This window comes from Ruditapes philippinarum, unplaced genomic scaffold (genome assembly GCF_026571515.1).
Source record: "Ruditapes philippinarum isolate M1 unplaced genomic scaffold, ASM2657151v2 ctg3663_1_1_1_1, whole genome shotgun sequence".
Lineage (NCBI taxonomy): Eukaryota > Metazoa > Mollusca > Bivalvia > Venerida > Veneridae > Ruditapes > Ruditapes philippinarum.
In genome coordinates, this window is record NW_026851578.1 from 190,335 (window position 1) to 212,725 (window position 22,391).

General features: G+C 31.9%; 1 protein-coding gene across 1 annotated transcript; it reads right to left on the bottom strand.

The window, feature by feature from the left end:
- Positions 1-2,879: 2,879 nt before the first annotated feature.
- Positions 2,880-17,047, bottom strand: LOC132748973 (heavy metal-binding protein HIP-like). The gene is made up of 2 exons (XM_060738670.1): positions 16,357-17,047; positions 2,880-3,418 (listed from the first exon to the last, which is right to left on the bottom strand). The coding sequence occupies exons 1-2, from the start codon at positions 16,772-16,774 to the stop codon at positions 3,030-3,032; spliced, it is 807 nt and encodes a 268-aa protein (XP_060594653.1). The 5' UTR covers positions 16,775-17,047; the 3' UTR covers positions 2,880-3,029.
- Positions 17,048-22,391: the final 5,344 nt, after the last annotated feature.

Below are 22,391 nucleotides of genomic sequence, written 5' to 3' on the forward strand. Positions count from 1 at the left end.
CTATAAAACTATAAAAACTTCTTCAATACTAACCAAACTTGGCACAAATGTTAACTGGACAATTGCCTTTGTAACAACGTGCTCAGTCTTAAATTTCCTGTTACCATGGCAACGAGGGGACATCTCACAATTACCAAAAATCACTATTTTGCGTTGATTTTTTCCATCAAAATTGATTTCAAAAAGCTGCAACTTCTAATTGGATTCAGAAAGAGACAAAGGCTTTTCAGCGTTGGTTACACGTTACCTTATGATCGACCTTGGGTCATTTTTAGCCTCTCACAAGTCCAAAATTTTCTTGGCGATGAGGGGGACTAACGCCCCCTTCAAATCCCCACCAACAAAAGGGGGCACATCCTTAACATAATGATGAAAATACCTGAAATTACCCAAAATCGCGTTTTTCCATGTTAAAACATGGCCTGACATATAATTTTGAAAAAAAATGTTGTTTTGTAGAATGTTTTATTTTGTTCATTTACCCAATACTGCATGAGCACTTTGTGAAAAATGGCTGTTTTCATTGAAAAGTCTCCCGTTACAAGTTCAAATTGATATAAAACTATGAAAACTTCTTCAATCAATACTAATCAAACTTGGCACAAATGTTAACTGGGCAACTGTATTTGTAACAACATGCTCAGTCTGAAATTTCCTGTTACCATGGCAACGAGGGGACATCTCACAATTACCAAAAATCACTATTTTGCGTTGATTTTTTCCATCAAAATTGATTTCAAAGTGCTGCAACTTCTAAATGCATTCAGAAAGAGTCAAAGGCTTTTCATCGTTGGTTACACGTTACCTTATGATCGGCCTGGTGTCATTTTAGCCTCTCACAAGTCCAAAATTTTCTTGGCGATGAGGGGGACTACCGTCTCCCTTCAACACCCCCAAACAGAAGGGGGCATATCCTCTCTGGCAATCCCCTGATGCACCTTTCGGAGGGGGGTCGGCGCCGAAAAAGTGCACACTTTTTTTATCAACATTTCATGTGTTTAGGGCCCAAACAGGACACTTTTCACTGTTTAAGGCCTAAAAGAGGGAGGGGGTCGAAAGCGCGTTGTTTCGCGTATATATGAGGTAAAGGCTTAAATACATGTATATAAAATACTATTTTGCCATGCTTACCGAATAATGGTATTATAGTCAAGTTTAATTACGCAAATGGTTTGCTCGTTTAATGTGCGGCCTCATAAGTGACATTTCTTTTTATTTTCTACAGTTTCAATGCCAATAACAAATGTAAATTTTATTTGGCTGAGTGGTTATGATCGATACATTCACTTGGCCCTAACTGCTGCAGGTTAAAAACCTAGTAGGAACTGTGCTTTGTTCTTGTGAGAAAGTTATCTAATTATAAATTACCATGAAGGTGAGTTGTTCTCCTTGGATGTCTGGGTCATTAATTACTAATGGAAGGAGGTCAACTAAGATCTTTCCCCAACGGTAAAGCTGGTAAGTCGACACATATCCACAGTGTAAAGTAAATAAATGAAATAAAAACAACAAATCCATGTATTTTACAAAACCATGTGTATTGTTAAGTAAATATGTTATAAATGTTCACCAGTTTCTAGGTTACAATTTTAAATGTTTAATAAACAACATAGCATGAAACATTCCTTCACACAATTGTTAGTAAATGATCAATCATATAATATGTTTATATAATATCATGAAAACAATTAATTGATAACACTTTCGTTAAAGATATATACTATGCTCATCCTTTAGTAAAATATTTTAATCACAGAAATTAATTGAAATCTATGAAATTCTTACTAAATATATCTTATTTGAATAAATATGTCTTATTTGAATAAAAGAAAGAATAAAACATGTATGGAGAGCTGTGTTCCCTATATCTTTTCTAAAAAAATGACACTATTATATATTCATATATATAGACAATTTATAGTGTGCAGAGTTTTACATATAACATATCTACTTTGTTGGAAATCAAAACAAGTACATATTCTATTTATAAAGAGACTGTGTAACGTTAGCATTGTCAATATTTTCTAATATAAAATAAGAGCAAATTATATCTTTAAATATCACACGTTTTATCTGCAAAATATAAAATGACGTGAATACAGAAAAGTGTCTTTATGTTATATGTATATTAATTATATATAAAGCAGCGAAAGTTTAATCAACGAGAAATAAACTAATAGAATATCCCTTACTGTACACCATCAAATGCGACTGATGAAGTGTTTCTGAATTCCTAGCATTGAAACGTATTAGGTTAATTGACCGGGTATTTCATTAAAAAATAATCGTGGCGTTCTGGATGCCATATTTACCGACTCACCGAGGTTGTAAACATATACACCAAAATGATAGCTTTAAACTTGAGTTATTTCCGTACGCTCAACCGTTGAATGTTTGGCGTTATTTTCTTTCCGTGCTTCTGTTGAATAAATAATCACAATATTGTCACTTCTGAGTACGTTGTTTATAAACAAATATCTTTTATTTACTCTACGGTGTTCGATATACTCGTATGTCCTATTATGCATTAGAAATTAATACAAAATTCAAAGAAAAAAGAAAAATACAAAGAAAAACAGAGTGTTATTTTTCACAACGACACTCGCATACAAAGCCCAAAACAAAACAAAGCAAACAAAAGAAAAATAATACAATCTCCAATTCCACGAACATTATGCTGGGTTCCCTCCGTTTGTTGTGCAGCTATTATTGCTTAATAAAAAAAATCACAAAACCGTCTTAAAATGATTTGTAGACACAAGATTCTGTGTGAGTCATGTTTAAGATCCGGATTTCTGAAGAAAACACACTAAGTCTACTTCCCTAAAATATATACATATATAACTATAAAACAGAGTGATGAGCCTTTTCTATGCAAAACATGTTGGGTATTTAAATTATCTTTATATTAAGTGATTATTTGCAAGTAAAGACATTTTTGTCTCATTATCAATATTTATATCCGGTTACAGAAACTTTTACAGGAACTTTCCTTGGTATATTGTATACCTAGTTTTGCTATTATATAGTTATTTGTTTAAGAGAGATCCAGAAAAATAATTCTTTCCGTGATAATCATCATAAATTGTATCGTAATTGTTTACCCACACTTGTTCCGCTTTGTTTAACATTGCGATTATGCTCACAGAACTACATTCCCAAGAACTGTTATAATTATAACCATAACTTCTTGCTAATATTCTACTTTTTTGATGTATGCCGTAATACGTATGAGTATTTTCCTTGTTACAAAGCTGGACGGAGAAGAAATAGAGTCCAGTATACGGTGCAGCGAATATCCCGGTAGAACTGTTGTAATCAGCACCTTGGTTTGTTATGACGACATCGAAGACAACGGTGCCCGGTTTATTTACTTTTCCTGAAGTAGATAGATGGGCGTTGAATCCAACAATTGGTACTGCAGAGAAACAAGATACAAAAATTTTCAATACCGTACGTAAGTTATTCGTTTGTAGAAAATTAACTTTTGTATAAAATTATATTACAGTATTACGAATGAATGCTATCGATGAAATAAAATTATGATCTGAAAACGATCTAAGAAACAAACCCCACAAATGAAAGTTTTAATATACACAGTGTGGCAATACCACGTGACATTGACGTCATTTTCGGCATCATTTCCAAGACAAATGTTGCTCGATTCGGAAAAGAAAATAGCCGTAAATATTTTATTTCTGTACCAATTTTTTTGGGATATGCACCAGTCTACGGGGAAAATTATAAGCTTTCCACAGAATATTGGATCTTTGTCAGTTTATAAGCCGTGTTATCAAACACTTTGCATAACCTTGGAAGTTGCTTGTATTAGAGCGGACTTCAGTTGCAAGCTATTTCTTTTCTTGCGTTATTCTGGTCTACGTCATGATTAAAAAGTCAGGTTTACACCAACCGGGAGTACGGAAGGCAAAAACTCTACCTAAATATGTTCATATTTTTATTATGAATGACATAAATCTTAAATTTTTCTTCAATTGTCAATTTCTGGCACCAGTTCCAAAGTCGAAAAAAAAAAGGACTACAGTTTAAAGCAGATTTTTAGAAATCCGTTGCAAATGCAAAGGAACATGCTTACCGTTTTCTTTCTATAATTATGTTAACCATGAAAAATAGTGTATTTAACTATACGATTTACATAAACACAAATGAATATTTAAATGATTTTTACTCGCTGCGCTAAAAGTGATTTTAAAAGTCGTAAAATTGTTGTCTGCATTTGTAAAGAAATTGATATTGCTCTTTAATCATTGTTCTTTCACGGTAATGATTATGAAAAATCTATTTTGTGTCATGTAGCAATACAAAACGTGGAATTGAAAACAAAAACCCTAAATATCGCCAAAAACGGCCAAAATTGAAAATGTTGCAGGCTCGGATTGACTAAGCTAGCCTGTCCAATGAACGTGTATGATAGAACACAAGTGGGCACTCGTTGATAAAAAATGTTTTTACATCCTGTTTTCATACCCCACGGTAACCGTTTTTCGTGAACTGGATGTAACTTCGTTCACTTAAGAACACAATTAAACACACTATTAAACACTATCTATTTTATAATTGCATTTATTTCTGTTAAAAACTGCATATCTGACAAATTTAGTTAATTATATCAGTCAACTCAGCTTTATCAGAGAGCTCACCAATATACATTGTAAAGAGAGGAAGGGAACGGAATATTTATGGTTTGAACACATTTAAATCGAGTAGAACTTTTTAAACAATAATGTCTCTTTCAACTGAATAAAAACGATAGGGCTATTTGGACTATTTCTTATCGATGTGGTCATTGGCTATAAATGCATGGAATTATTGCCACGCGGCGTGAGGACCTGCAGATGTCCTCAACAGACTTTTTGTAGCATTTTTAAGATATAAAAAAGGACCATACATTAAAATCTAAAACATGATAAACATGACGCATATACTAAATAAGTGAATCATCTGATATGTAAATAAAGAAGTAAGTCATTTGACAGTTGAAGGATGAAAATTGAATATACTCTTCAAATGTAATCGTAATTTTACTAAGCTTATGTTAGCTATCAATTATTCAATGGACGCATCAGTGGCATATGGACCCCAGTCATAGATCTTGCCGATGTTGCTATTACAGATGTTAATGTAAATATTTATATAATTATTGATAATCATTGTTATTGCCGTCTTTTTGAATGTTTTGTTTCAAGAAATTTGACTGTGATCGATGGCTGTTAGTTTGTAAAATCATTTATCTGTTTACTATTTTCTACTTTGTTTACTCGACATGGCGTCCATTCTCGTTCTTATTCATGGCAATTTTGGGTCTTTTTTATAAATAGAGAATCACAAGTAATGCAACTAAGTAACAATACTATCAGATTTACACGGCAAAGTTCCAAGTTCAAATTGTGATTACGTTTATCAAACTCTATAGAAATTTATTATACAACAATTCCAGAAAACATATATACCTTTTAAAAGTCTCTCTTTTGAGGACAGAAGAACCTATTCGTCACATTCACGAGTGTCAGTGTTTGTCAGTTACTCTTTACAAAAATAAACTGAAAAAATACCTTTAGCTTTACAACACTCGCGTTAAAGTGTATAGCATACAAAAGTGTTTTTTTTTATTTTAACTCTTTCTCTCACTGAGAGCACATATATTTCTTATCAATTTCGCCATTGTAAAATTTCGCCATTGTGAAATAGAATAAAACACATTTTAATACATAGGATAAAATAAGCAATACTTTAAACATCTTCAAAACGAAACCAAAATATTATTTTCCGACAGGACTAAATCTACGTGATTTGACGTGCGCTATTGCGATACAAGTAAGTGTTATTGCTTTAAGGAACAATCGTTTTTTTCACAATCTCTCTGTGAAAGATCAACAATGAAAAACTAAATTGTAGAAAGAGAACGGTAGGCATGTTGCTTTGCATTTGCAACGGATTCTAAAATCTGCTTTAAACTGTACGTAGTCCTTTTTTTCGACTTGGAACTGGTGCCAGAATTGACAATTGAAGAAAAATTTAAGATTTATGTCATTCATAATAAAAATATGAACATATTTAGGTAGAGTTTTGCCTTCCGTACTCCCGGTTGATGTAAACCTGACTTTTTAATCACGACGTAGACCAGATAACGCCAGAAAACGAAATAGCTTGCAACTGAAGCCCGCTCTAATACAAGCAACTTCCAAGGTTATGCAAAGTGTTTGATAAAACGGCTTATAAACTGACGATGATCCAATATTCTGTGGAAAGCTTATAATTTTCCCCGTAGACTGGTGCATATCCCAAAGAAATTGGTACAGAAATAAAATATTTACGGCTATTTTCTTTTCCGAATCGAGCAACATTTGTCTTGGAAATGATGCCGAACATGACGTTAATGTCACGTGGTATTGCCACACTGATACATGCAATCGATAGGAAAAATAAATGTAAGTTTTGTCCTACAAACAAGAAACTTTTAGTTCGCGTACATTTTTGCAAATATTTCTAACTTCAAAATGTTACCCTTATAAATTGTTAAACTCCGCCTGAACCGGTACTAGGAGGCGTGGACGGTAGTTTGAAATTTTCAGTACCGTCCACAAACAGGCTCATTTTAATTGAGGCTGCAACAACTTTAATTTTGTCGTTTTAAACGTTTGTTAGGCATGCTGTATTCCCCACTATTTGATTTTTAATGTTATTATAATTTCAAGAAAAAAAAATATCGGATCAATACAAGTATACACTTAACAAAAGTTCTAACCGGTCACTTTTTAAATTTAATTATTTTATAACGGGTCAATAGATCCTTATAAAATTTGCAGAGGTGATTTTTGTGTCATTTTCTACCGATTTGTGGAAAGAAAAATAATTTAATGCGGTTCCATGCACTCACGCAAGAAACAGGGCAAGGTTTACACATTTTGGCAGAGCGTGGTGAGTATTAAATTTAACATTGCATAAATCCTTGTTAACATTATAAGGGAAAATACATAAAACATGGCACGAATGTCGATGCAGGATCGTGCCGTAGCAGTTGGAATGTTGAATGCTGGAGCCTCTATCAGACAGGTGAGTGGATGTTCATAAAATATTTATTTAAAAATATCGATAAAGTTTTATTTAAATAGAAAAAATGTATAATTTTATTATTCTCAATGTGTTCATTCTCTTAGAAATAAATAAAAGTCGGATATATTAGTATTATTCTCTTTCATATATAAAAGAAAACTCAGGGTGATCGGTTAGATTTTTTGTTCAGTGTATACAGCTGCAAGTATTAAAGCAATTATAGTAACTAAATTGTTAGCATTACGTTCAAAGAGCTTGGAATAGTTTGTTTGTCATTTTATTAAAGATGGATATTTCAAGCATAATGTCACTTGCAGCTTTTATAAAAATACAACGTAAGGTCTCATCGTTTATGTCTTCCAAGATATTCACCTTCTGCAATAACCGTCACCTTTTCAGCTAATACAGTTAATCAATTTCTAATCATGGTTTCCAAAGGTTTATCTTCTTGATAGTCAAATTTGGAACATATCGCTTGTTTCATGGGGGATGCACAGACGTTGCATAAAATATACACATAAACATAAGAATGTATGAAAACATATTTGAGTATCAATGTTATTATTGAACCTGACTGAAAAGACACATTTCTGCAAATGAAAAGTTATAGGTAGTTGTTTTATTTAAACTAATCATGTTCATCATGGTTGTTGAAAATCAAAGCTTTACGAAAAACAAATACTTATAATTTATATATGAATTATAATTGTAAAATTCATAGTTTTCACGCTTGTTATTAATCCATTTTATGAAAATAAGTGCTGCTTGAAGGTATCACTGATTCTGCTAACTTAAAGTATAGATATTTATAATAATAATAATCTTTATTCACAAAAGGTTACAAACCCATGAGTGTCATGGTATACGATCAATCATTTTATGATAAATATAGGTCAATGGTGACATATAACAATGACATATAATAGTCTCTAAAAGACCTGTAATTACACATTTTATGTAACAATTCTTAATAGAATTAATTGTGTTGCATGCATAAAGCTTTTAAACACTTGGAAATAAAAAAAATAATAAGATAAATTGCATTATGTTCTAACCGGAAGAAACTTAATAATTCACAATAGGATTAAATACGTTACAATCACATATAACTATGTATGTTTTACTAGAAGAAACTTAATATTGCATAATATAACATGTACTAATAATCAAATACACACGTGCATTACACTTACATATAAAATGTATATTTTTAAGTATGAATGATTAAACAAAACAGATTATAAATATATACTTGTAAAAATGACGTTGTAGGAGAAAAGTGTGAATGAAAATATTTTTAAGAACAGTAAATCGGTGTACGGATTTCAAAAGCTTTATAAATAAAAGTGGACAGTTTTCTTATCATAGTAGTCGATTCATTTGACATTAATTCGATAAATTTAGGTATGTTTGGTCTTTTCCAGTAGTACTTTGGTAAATACTTAGTTCTTATTTCACAATATGAAGTACATTCTAATAAAAAATGGTATTCATCCTCGAGTTTGTTTCATATTATACATTTTCTTTCATTTCTTGGAATTTTGTTTGGTTTATGCCATCTCCCTGTTTCAATTAATAACCTATGTGCTGAAACTCTAAATCTGGTTAATGCTATTCTAAATTTCTGAATGTTAATTTGTTCAAGATACAATTTAAAATTAAAGTTTGAAAAAAGAATGTTAAGGGTAGCTCTTGATGAATTGCGTAGAGATTCTGTCCAGTTTTGCATGTAGTTATTTTTAAGTCTCTGTTTTACCGAGTTCAAAAATAAAATTTCATTTCCCACTCCCTGATTAACCCAAACATGATAAAACCCTAGTCTCTGAAATAATTGTTTAATTGAATTAGCCCAACATTTATAATTTGGTTTTTGTTCTATATTAAAGATCATCATATTGTAAACTTTTTTAATGTACAAATGTTGTTCCGATTTCAATATTTTAAACCAAAATTTTAAAATTCGTATCATTCTGAGCTGTATTAATTGTTCTCTGCCTATTTCTCCATAAACGAAGTTATTTTGAGTTTGTGGCCTTACTCCTAATAAATTTTTGCAAAATTTCAAATGTATATTTTCTATCTTTTTTGCTTCCATAAAACCCCAAACCTCGCATCCATAGCTTAAAATAGGTGTTATTAACTTGTCAAATGTGAAACTGAGATATTAGGAAAGTTTTGCATATAAGAGTTAAGTTTAAATATTGCCTTTAATGCTTGTCCTGAAAGTGCTTCGAAGGTTTTGGAAAATGACCCTCCCACTGTAAAAACGATTCCTAAATATGTGAATTACTTTTTCAATTTCTGTATTTCCATATAAAAATCTTAAATTCTGCTGATTTCTCCCTCCCTTTTTAAAAACCATTATTTTTGTTTTATTAACGTTTAGTTTAAGTTTCCATTCGTCGCAATAATCTTTTAAAATATTTAATCCATTTTGAAGATCTTCTTTTGTTTCCGATATAATAGCAATGTCGTCCGCATATAACAATAAGAACAATTTTAGAGTACCTAAGTCTATGCCTTTAAAACCCTTTAATATAAAAGTATCTTCTAAGTCATTTATGTACATAGAAAAGAGAAAAGGGGACAAGCTGTCCCCTTGACGGACCCCTAATGAACACATGACAGTTTCGCTCAATGTATTTGATAATTTAATTCTGGATTTGACGTTTGTATACATAAATTTCAAAACTTTCATTACTTTTCCCCTGACTCCTAATTTTATCAGCTTTAACCATAAATTATCCCCAACAATAAAATCAAATGCTTTTGTAAAGTCAACGAAGTAAACAAAAAGACGTTTATTTTCAGAAATTATACGATTAATGATACTTTGTTATACATAAATATTATCTACAGTTCCCATCTTTGACCTAAATCCTGCTTGTGCGTCAATGTAAACGTGATAGTTCTCTGCCCAATTTTCAAGATGTATATTAAGTATTTTTGAAAAAAGTTTACCTAGGGTACTTAGTAATGTCACTCCCCTGTAATTTTCTGGTAAATTATTATCTCCTTTTTTATAGATAGGTATTATGAAACCTTCAGACCACATTTGGGGAAAATAACCTTGTGATAGTTATTTGTTGAAAAGCTTGAGTAAATATGGTAGTGGCGAGTTAATTCCGTATTTGTAAAATTCATTTATAAAATAGTCGGGTCCTCCGGAACAATCATTCTTAAGTTCAAAGCATGCGCGTAATATTTCATTTTCCGTGATTTCTAAATCAAGTTCATCAAACATACACTGAAATTCCCCATTGACATATCGTTCGTTAAAATAAATTGCGTCATCGTCCGGTTGAAAAAAAAATGAATCTGGGTTATTTATCGCTTTAAAGTATTCGGCGAAATGTGTACAGGGTATACTATGTTTTTCTGCCCGTATACCTGTATTCTTTAATAGCTTCCAATATTCTTTTTATAACGGATTTTTTCTAATTTTTTGGTTTCCTGAATATCGTGATTAAGCTTTTTATTTCTAATATATGTTTTATACTCCGTTCTAGATTTTACCATATTTATTCTATTTTCTGTAGTTTTATCTGCTCAATAAATATTCAAGTTTATATAAAATTATTTTTGTTTCCCCTTACAGTCATTATCGTACCAATTATTTCTTTGTTTCGTTTTTTTTCGGGTTATTTTCCCTTTTTCTGAAGATTGGGTCACATACACTGGACAAAAACTCATTAAATTCTTGTAAATTTTGATCTATATCTTGATTTTCTGATACTAATTCGAAATTTTCGATTAATGCATCAAGTTTTAATGGTGCCAAAGCGTTCAAAAGATTTCTAAAAATTCAAATTTCTTGTCATTATTCCATTTGTATGAGTTATCTGCATGTTCACAGTTTTGATCATCTAAGTTTTTTGTAATTGCTTTCTTCGTTTAGGGCAGCACGTTTGATTGAAAAATTTATCATACAGTGATCGGACATAATGTTCTGGCTCCTCAACATCGAATGAATTAAAAAAATGGTATTAATCTTGGAAAACAAAGAACATAATCTACTGTAACTACTGCCAGATTCCGTAATACATGTATATTTCCCTATGTGTTTGTCCTTACCAACCCTTCCGTTCATTATTCTCAATCCAGTCATTTTACAAAAATCTATTAAAAATCGCCCATTTTCGTTTATAATTTGATCTTGAAATATCCTAGATAAAACTAAATCTTCTGAATAATCTTCTGGCATGAGATTAAGATTAAAGTGACATTATGCTCATTTTTTCATTGTCAAATTGACTTTATTTGACTACATGTTTCATATAACTGGTCGTTATAATGGTGATTGACCAACACATGATATTTGAAAATGTTAAAAAAAAGGGTAAAAAATAAATCTACTTAAATATACAAAAAGAGTGCCCCACTCTTTTTATGAAATGAAAGTAACGAATACATTCCGATGGATAATTACACACATTTCACAGGGCCTAGTGAGTTATTTATCGTTCATGTGAAGTAAATTATAAAGTTGAAAGGAATTATGAGAAAATGTAAATTTTTTTTGACTTTCACCTGTTCACTCTATATCTACCCATGGATGGGCATAATGTCACTTTAAAAAGATATTCATTTTCTACAAAGTCATGTAAATCTCCGACTCTGCTATTTAAATCGCCAGTGATAATAAAATTACAATTTTCACCATAAACGCTTTGAAAATGTATCATATCTTCCATTACTAAATCAAAGATACAAGAGTTACTTAAAACTTCCCTAGAATCCCTCCTTTCGGTCATTGTAACATAGACAACATCAATACATCTGTATCATGAATTAAAAAACACTTATCTAATCTTATCCACTTAAATATAGTCTTCCGTAGATTTCATAAATTCAACAAAATGTTTAATACTGTTTTTCACATTATATAATAATACCGCCGCTGTCTCTGCGTGCGTTTTTATGTGTAAGTTTACGGTCAAGTTTATAATGCATAAAACCTTCTACATCACATGTTAATTTATCGTTAAACCATGTCTCTGTAAGTAAAATAATGTCTTTACTTTGAAAATAATTCTTAAAAGTTATGTGTGACTCCAGTTTATGTTTATACCGCTTTCCTCTCAATCCTTGATATATTACAAAGAGAAATACGCAGTTCACTTTTCTCCACGTTTTCCTATTCACACGAGTTTCCCTACTTCGGGCCCCTCTGATGTTTCGACTTGATTTGCAGGTGGCGTTTTGTCGGGGTCTATTTTTAGATACAAGCTACTCCCTGCCTTTCTGTTTATAGTTTTTTGATTCGGAGTGCTTTGTGTTCACTATTCGGACTTAATGTTCGCTGTTTTGGAATTATTTGTGTTGGAATTGACTTTGCTGTTGTTTCTATTTATGCTTCTGCTGCGCCGTGGTACTTTGAACAACTGTTTGAGAGATGTTTCCTCGCTTACAGCGTAAGTTATTTTCCATTCCAGCCTCACATGTATTTTTTTTAGCACGTGGCGATAATTGAACTTGACCTTGTATATATGAAATGTCAGCTGTGTTTACCTATTTGTAAAGTGGGGGCGTGGTCCATTTTTATGTGTATTGTTTGTTTCTGTACTGTCGAATACTTCATTGTGTGTATGATCTACAACTCTATTTGACTGGGCTGTGGATATCGTTGGTATTTGTACGTGTGGTTGTATGTGAAGGTACTGGGTTTCGAAAGAATAAACCCTTGACTCCTGTGAGTACTTCAAGCCATTCGGGAACATATCATGTACAAGTTTGTTATTGATGTATAACTTGGCCGGGCTACTTTATTGACAATTTTTTTTCACGCTTGATCTAGCCTCTCTTCTTCTGTAGTACTATACAGTTCTTTTGTAAGCTTCTACAAATTTCGGAGAGGATTAGTCCTCATATCTATATTCTGAATGGGGTCCCCTTTAGTTTTGTAAGCGTTAATTCAAGACAATTTCTGTGTCAATATAATCTTTAGATTTTACAATCAAAGGTCTTTTAGGATCTGACATGTTTCTATATTTTTGATTTCTTGGAGAGCCTAGTCTATGTGCTCTCTCTATAACGTTTGGATTTTCTGTTGGCGGATTTAGATCTAGTTCGTCCCTTAAGAAATTTGAAAATTAATTCTGCCAGATGAAAAGCTGTTGTTTTCAGGACAACCCCAAAATATTAGATTATTTTCGGCGGAATTTCTTGCCTCAATATCCAATGACTTGTTGACAGCATTTTTAAGTTTCTTATTTTGCACAGCTAGACTCGCTTCTACCCATGTAACTCTTTCGTTTTGCCTACAGATGCCTTTTTCATTTAACTCTAGTAAAGTTCAAAATATGTACTGGGGACTGTTTTCGATTCTAAGGACTTTAGCTTTTTCAAAATTTCTGTTCTGCCTTCAAAAAAATGCTGTTAATTTTATCATCAGTCGAAAGTTTTTGCGAATCGTCACAGCTCTACACTACTGTTCTTTTTCTTTCTTTTCCTCTTTGAATTTTCCATGGTTCCGTACCCCACCCATCAAGGTCATTTAGACTCTCAAATCTGTTCTCTGTATTTATCATGTTTTCTTCGTATATGCTGCTCTCTAAACTCATATTTTCAAATATTTATATACCAATGATATAAAGACATTACTTACCATGGTCATTATGAAAAACACCTGTATATAATTTGATAAATCCACAAGCAAATCCATAGGTGTACAACTACACATACTGAGTAACATTCCTGTTAGCTTCATGACTCTAGGTTAGATATTGTATGAGCTACGCACGACACAAATTGAAAATTGGAAATTTTCACTAAGTCAAGGGCAATAACTCTGACAATATAGAAAAAATCCACCAGCAAAATGCCAGGTGCACAACTTCACATGCTGATCAACATCCCTGTAAAGTTTCATGACCCTAGGTAAGATACTTCGAGAGCTACGTGCGACACAAGTTGTATAATGCAAAATTTTACTAAGTAGAGGTCAATAACTCTACAAATACTAAATAAATACACACAAAAATACCCAAGTGCACAACTACACATGCTTATAAACATTCCTGTAAAGTTTAATGACCCTAGGTCAAATACTTTTTGGCCTACGTGCGACACCAATGAAAATTGCAAATTTTTACTAAGTAAAAGGGCAATAACTCCGACAAAACAGAAACAAATCTACAAGCGAATTCCCAGGTTCACAAGATGCATGACTCTAGGTAAAGAGGTAAATAATTTTTGAGCTACATGCGACACAAAATAAGAACGGACGGATGGACGGGCGGATGTTCCTACTGAGTTGACATTATGTTTTTTTTTCTTTTATCTCCTTTGATCTTTAAAACCCCATAAGCAACGTATTTGCACCCCATAAGCAACCTTTTTCCCCACACGTACCGTCTGTACGGAATGAACATTGATATTCACCCATTAACGTCACTTGAGGTCGTACGGACGTATGAACAAGGGTAAATCTAAATGCCCCCTCCTATATTGATGGCACAAAATGAAATGTTGTATACCTAACTTTGGTATATCGATTAAACGTGCGGACTAGTTGAAATGTTGAGTTGGTTTGACTCGTCTTTAAAGTAACATTATGCCCATCCAAGTTTAAATTACTTCTGTGACGTCATTTCTTTGTTCTGACCGTACTGTATTTTTAATACAGTACAGGTAGGTGTCCAATATTAACGTGTAAGTCCAATATTAATTGTGTAACACATTAACATGAAAGAAGCTTCAATGATATATGTTCACCATCATGTCCCAACCTGTCGACAGGAGGAGGTAACTCTTTAAAGCATTTTGACAGAATTATGCCCCTTATTCGACTTAAAATGTACGTTAAAGTTTGCGTACCATCTAAAATAATTTTCAAAGCCATTGGCATATGGCTATGAAACTTTGTACACTTGTTCACCATCACGCCCTAACCTGTAGACAGGAGGAGATAGCTCTATATAGCATTTTGACAGAATTTTGCCCATTTTTTCGACGTAGAATTCACGTTATAATTTGCGTTCCACTTCAGATATTTTTATATTTCATTGACATCTTGCTTTAAAACAAGTTGAAATTTTATACTACTTTGAGAGCATAACAGGACTCTCTACAAGGCCTGTAACTGTAACATGGATTTGAAAAAAAATGGCCCGGTTATGAACTTATAAATTTTACATTATCAATGCTCTTTTACTATCAAGCACGAAGAATAGTCGAGCGTGCTTTTCTACTGACAGCTCTTTTATGCAACACAACTTAACAAGTTACCTTAAAAAAATGAAAGAAAAATACGAAAACACATGTTTTAATTTCAAATGATTGAGAAATAATTGTGTCTGTATTTTTTTTGTTGATTATAGTGAAGTTTAAAATATATCACTACTTGTAGTTTAAGAATTCGTCACTATCTTGAATGTTGAATAAATGTCAAAATCATTAAGTTAACTTTGAACAACTTTGTAGCAGAACTTGATTGAGGAGGATGATTTCAAATGGAATTGCAAAATAATGTGTGTATAATTTGCACATAAATAACGATTTTTCAAGCGCACCACAAATGATAGAACTATTTTTGTCTTCAAGCAGACCTGATAGAAGAAATATAACATATACGAGTTTTTTGCTCTTGATATAACTGTGAAGTCACATACAATTATAGTTTCTTGGGTATGAAATGCCATGGTTTTGTCAAAAAGAAAAATTCATGTTTTTTTGAAATTCTGTGGAATGTCTGTTTTTGCAAAACAAAGTAAAATGCAAACCAAGTTGTGCAAAGTAATCTTACAAAGACAAAATAAGATTTCATTGGATCATTTTTTTATGATTTTCCACGAAAAGGCATGAAAAATAAATGATTTTCAAACAACACTATCTTTAATTTCAAGTATGATTTTTTTATTATTGAAATTTTATGCACTGAACATTTTAAAGTAGTTCCTTTGAGGTCCAAACCTAAAAACCTAAAATTTGAAAATTTTACGTAGATCAACAGGGGCACTTAAAATGGAAATATGTAGAAATATACTAAGTCTGATACAGGAGAATTGATTTAAGAGCAATGTTAAGACCGATTTGAGTCTTATTTTTTTCTTTTTTGTTAGTAAATAAACTTTGCGCAATATAAGCGATAACTATGGAAAAGGGAAGTGTATATTTTTTCATGTTCTGAAATTTTTTAAATAGTATTGGTATTGACCAAATCAAATGGTAAAAACGTCTTGAAAAAAGGTTCTGACCCAGTCATGTCAAAGAATACCTCAGTTATGTCACCTTAATAAGCACTTTCATCTTAATTATAAAACAAATATTTTAATAGAATACCTTTAATTGTCGCTATTTCTTTTCTAAGTTCGATAAGTTCCGTTTCTTGTGTTCTGTTTAATGTGTTGATCTTTGAAGATGTTTTGTTGATTTCTTGTCTAAGCTTTTCAAGTTCTTTTTCCTGGGTATCATTCGCTTCCTTGAGAACACCAATTTCTGAAGATGTTTTGTTGATTTCTTGTCTAAGCTTTTTAAGTTCTGTTTCTTGATTATCATTTGCTTCCTTGAGAACACCAATTTCTGCTTGAGTGGCATTTATCTGTTCAGCGTGCTGGATTTCCAAGTTGGCAAAGTCTGTTCGCAGTTGTCGCAGACGTACCATTAAAGCATTTAGATCATTTTCTCTACAATTATCATTGCTTGCAAGCAACACATTCAAGTTATCAATGATAACGAGTATAGAGAGAAGAAATTTCATTTTTTCAATAAAATTTGATATTAAAATTTCCGCATATAATCAACAACAACAATGTCCGTTTATAAACTATTATTTCGTTGGAGTTTAAATTTGTCCCTGTTAACCAAACAGTCTGAAATGTTTTAACTAAATAAAGATATATTGTGTTTACGATTCAGGTGATTCGTTTTTCCTTGTATCTCTACACTATAATTATCATACATCTTCTAAAGACAGCTCACATCATATTCTATTAAGCTTTATGAGAAGATAATATTACTATTCTGTATACTACCACCTCGTATTAAATGTGAAGAAGCTTTTACAGCTAGCTTCAGGGAAGTTTAGCGGTTCAGTAAAGATGCCTGCCCGTGACTAAAATTATGTTGGGGTTGGGGTGGGTAAAGGTAGGATTCTTTAATTAAAGTAGTTAAAGATGAAATTAATAACTCTTTAAATATAATTGTATAAAGATATGGTTCAGAATTTAAATTGGGTGAAGGTATGATTCTTGTATTAAAGTAGTTAAAGATAAAATTATGGTTCTCGAAATAATGGAGTAAATGTATGTTTCTTGAATTAAAGTAGTTAAAGATAAAGATATGGTTCTTGAAAGAATGTGGTAAAGTATGGTTCTTGAATTAAGGTGGTTAAAGATAAAATTATGGTTCTATAATTATTGGGGTACAGGTATGTTTCCTGAATTAAAATGTTTTTGAGAGAAGGTTTATTAATTAATGGAATGGTGCAGGAATGGTACTTGAACTAGGGTAAGAGATAAAAATAATGCTTCTTTTATTAATGGGGTACAGGTGTGATTCGAGAATTAGAAGTGTTGAAGATAAGAATCTTTAATTAATTGGGTGCGGATATGGTTCATGAATTAATAAATTGAAAGATAAAATAATGGTTCTTTAATTAACGGGGTACTGGAATGGTCCAAAAATTAGAGTGATTAAAGATATGGTTCTTTGATTAATGGGGGTACAGGTAGGGTTCCAGAATCAGAGGAGTTAAAGATATTAATGAAGTACAGGAATAGTTCTTGAACTAGAGAGGTTAAAGATATGGTTCTTTAATAAATTGAGTACATGAATGGTTCATGAATTAAGTGGTTAAATATATGGTTCTTTAATTAATGTTATAAAGGAATGGTTCCTTAACTAGAGGGGTTAAAGATATAGATCTTTAATTAATGGGGTACAGGTAGGGTTCTTGAAATAGAGGAGTTACAGTACAAATTATGTTGAAATCAGGAAGTTTTAAAATGTATTATATAATGACACTGTTATTCATTACTACAATGAATGATAAAAATTGAGGAAAATTTATGATATTAATAGAAAATGTAAATAAATATCTGTGATATTAACTACCTGCTTTTAAATCCTATATTTATTTTTTTAATAATGATATTTAATATTGAAATTTGCATCGCATAACTGCATAATTTACAGTTAAAAAAGCAAAAAAAGGAAAAAAAGAAAGTAAATCTATTTGGTCTAATACAGCTAGTACTAGGGTATTCATTAAGATTTTAGAAGAAGTAATTTTAAGAAATGTATGTAAATTAAAAATTTTAGTTCAGTATTTGAAAACACCAGGAATCATAGAAGTCTAAACAAAAGCAATCGAGCTTGAATAAATATGTTTAAACCAAAGCTTTTTTTCTAGTGTATTTTGTTACAGTTTCTTGAAAATATAGGAGCAGGAGGATGAAATAGGTCCAAAATCGTTCAATCCTACAGCTGCTGGCCTCTCACAGATAGAGTAAGTAACTGATAGGCCTGACAGTGGTCCAGCAAACTCTATACTCAAGTCTAAGTCAAGATCTCATTTTTTTTTATCTTCATAAGATTTTTTTCTATTTTGTATCTTGATGTTTCTATGAATAAGGGAGATAATCCTACTTACATTGATTTCTGCATTTTAATTTTCACCTCTAGAATTCATGAGATGCATTTGATACTGATTTCCTTATATTTATAGCAATGGCCAGACCACCAATCCTGTAACTCGAAATACTTGTACATTAACCTGTAGTTTGAAGTGTTTTAATTCTTTTTAAATCATTTCTTAAAGTTATAATTTGTCATATCGACTTGACGCTGGGCACATGACAAATACTTGAGGGATGGAGCGCATTTGAACTTTTGCTTGGAATCTTAAGTGTTTGTTAAACAGTTTGAGTTTTCATTTGCCTGATCAACAACAAATAAGTCCCGATTTGGCACGAAAGTCATATAATACTGGTTTTTTTACAGTCCAATTTAATCGTCTAGAATTTATACGCTGATCGAACACTGGGATTGCTCGTCGCCTTTTTAATTTTATCGCTTTTGGCTTTCAATCATGAGTGCTTAACTTGTTAATCTAAAGGGGCTCATTCCACTGATTTTGGTCATTTAGGAGGATAAGATCCCATGAATTATCTTAAGTTTATTTTCCAAAAAGTATCTGTATAAATGTTTAGTGAGCCATGTGTAAAAATTATTGTTAATTGTTATTCATTTCATTTCCAAAACTGTATACTGTCAAAGTAATGTCGAATATTTCGTAAATTAAATTCTTATCTTCAATATCATTCCCGATGAGTGAAATAGACAAGTTTTACATCAAACAAAGTGTAGAAAATATAAGTTTTTATTTTAAGAAACGTAAAATGTGATGTATCTTTATCATCAGTTTATACAGTTTTTGTAATAGATAAATAGAAATTTCAAAATAACATTCAATTTGGTAATTTCTATCAGGCTAAATCATCTTGGATCAAAATATCTTTTTTTAAAACATTTTTATATAAGTTTATATAACATTTCTACAACATTAAAATTTTTGGCAGGCAGGCCGCTAGGCCGCACCAGGCCGCGAACTTCACAAAAATTATGAAATAAAAAAGTTACATCAGATACTTCTTATATCTGTATTTAGGAGGCAAGTTCCTGCTAAACATGTCAGGTAAGAGATAGGGTAAGAGATAAAATTATGGTTCTTTAATTAATTGGGTACAGGTGTGATTCTAGTATTAGAAGTGTTAAAGATAATATTTTTTAATTAATTGGGCGCGGATATGGTGTTAAAGATAAGTTATTTTTTTTCATTAATTGGGTGCGGATATGGTCCTTTGATTAATGGGGTACATGTAGGGTTCTAGAATCAGAGGAGTTAAAGATATAATTCTTGAAATGAATGGGGTACAGTAATGGTTCTTGAACTAGAGGTGTTAAAGTTATGGTACAACAATGAATTTGGTACATGAATGGTTCATGAATTATGTAGTTAAAGATATAGTTCTTTAATTTATGAAAACAGGAATTGTTTCTGAATTAGAGAGGTTCAAGATATGGATCTTTAATTAATAGGGTACAGGTAGGGTTCTTGAATTAGAGGGGTTACAGTACAAATGTTGTTGCGATCAGGAAGTTTTAAAATGTTATATAATATGACACTGCTATTCATTTCTACAATGAATGATAAAAATTGAGGAAAATTTAAAATAGAATTTAAAGAAAACATAATTAATATATGTCACAGTGATATTAAGTTCCTGCTTTCAAATCCTGTATTCATATTTTTTAATAATGATACTTGATATTGAAATTTTGCATTGCAGAAATGCGTGATTTATCCTCGGGTGGCCATGATTTGTCACCCTAGGTATTTTACAGTGCTACTTTTCTGTTGTTTTTTTAATGGCCCAGTCGTGCTATGTTGAAGAAATTTGGTAGATGCATTTAATTTACTAAGATGTTAAAAAATATCCATTTTTTCACTTAACAACAATTTATTGAGACTTTCTTACATACACAGGAACGGTGTTGTCATTAGGACAGGGACGAATTCAGGGTACCTGACGAAACAGTTAAAAAATAAAAAGATGAAAGAAAGTAAATCTTTTTGATCTAGCACGGCTAGTACTTGTGTTTTCAATATGATTTCGAAATATACGAACAGTAAAAATTTTACTTCAGTATTCAAACACACGAGATATCATAGAAGTCTTTAAAAAGCAATCGGGCTTAAATAAATATGTTTAAACCAAAGCTTATTTTATGTGTGTTTTTGACTTGCACTGTATAATGTTTTTGCAAAATATCCTTTAGGTTAATATGTTTAATGCCCAAAGAATTTTAGAATTCTGTTAGTTCGTATACTTTGATTTTGTCCCGCCACTAGGAATAATTCATTACAATCTCTGTAAGCAAGAGTTGTGGGAGCAAATCCAATATCTGCCTTTGATATAACGCACTGGTCTTTCTCTAGTCGCTTGTTCAGTTGATGTATCCTCTCGTGTCCAGTATCAAAGATTTAGCCGAGTGTATCAATAAAACGATTCATCGGTCCTTTTATTTCCTTGTATGCGAATATTACATACCTGTCTGGCGTGATATGATACACTGTATGGTTTCCATGGTAATATATAACAAGATTCATATCACCTGTAATTGCAATGTGATCTGGGTTGAAAAATAAACTTTCTCCATGAGCACTATTTTGAATGTCACCTCCAGAATTCATGAGATGCATTTGCTACTGATATCCTTATATTTGTAGCAATGGCCAGACCATCAATCCTGTTACTCGAAATAGTTGTACATTAACCTATAGTTTGAAATGTTTCAAGTCTTTTTAAATCATTTCTTAAAGTTATAATTTGTCATATTCGACTTGATGCTGGGAACATGACAAATACTTGAGGGTTGGAGCGCATTTGAGCTTTTGCTTGAAATCTCAAGTGTTTGTTAAACAGTTTGAGTTTTCCTTTGCCTGATCAACAACAAATAAGATTTGGTAAGAAAGCCATACTAGTTATTACACTCACACTTCAATCGTCTAGAATTTTGTTCGCTGATCGAACACTCTGGGATTGCTCGTCGCCTTTTCAATTTTATCACTTTTGGCTTTCAATCATGAGTGATACACTTGTTCATCTAATGGGGCTCATTCCACTGATTTTGGTCCTTTAGATGGATAAGACCCCATGAATAATCTAAAGTTTATTTTTCAAAATATTATCTGTATAATTCAATTTGTATAATTCCATGTTAAGGGAGCCACGGGTAAAAATGATTAAATGATTGTAAATTGTTACTCATTTCGTTTCCAAAATAGTATAATGTCTAGGTAATGTTTAAAATTTTAAATAAATTAAATTTTTAGGCCGCCATGCCGCTGTTCAGCTATGCCGCCAACTTCACACCTCAAGGCCGCCAGGCCGCCAACTTCACGCCGACAGGCCGCTTGGCCGCTAGGCCGCCAACTTCACGCCGCTAGGCCTTCAACTTCACACATCCTGAAAACACTTCAAACCCGTCTTGTAATCTAATATTGCTATTAATAATTGTAATATTGTTAAGAAATGTTTACAATTTTCTTTTTCATCTGTTAGTATTTCTTTTTTTAATGATTGTAATTTGTAAGGCCTTATACATGCATAGTAATAGAAAAGTGTATGCAAGGCAATTATTTGTCCGCATAAATAAGGTGATGATTTCAATATTCATTCTTATGTTATCCGTTCTTTAAAATAGAAAAAGCGGCAAAAATATGTGCAATACTCCATAGTTAATCAATATGCTAGAAATGTCATCCCAGCGCGTGGGTATTTTGATAGCATACAGTTGTTGAGATTAATTTT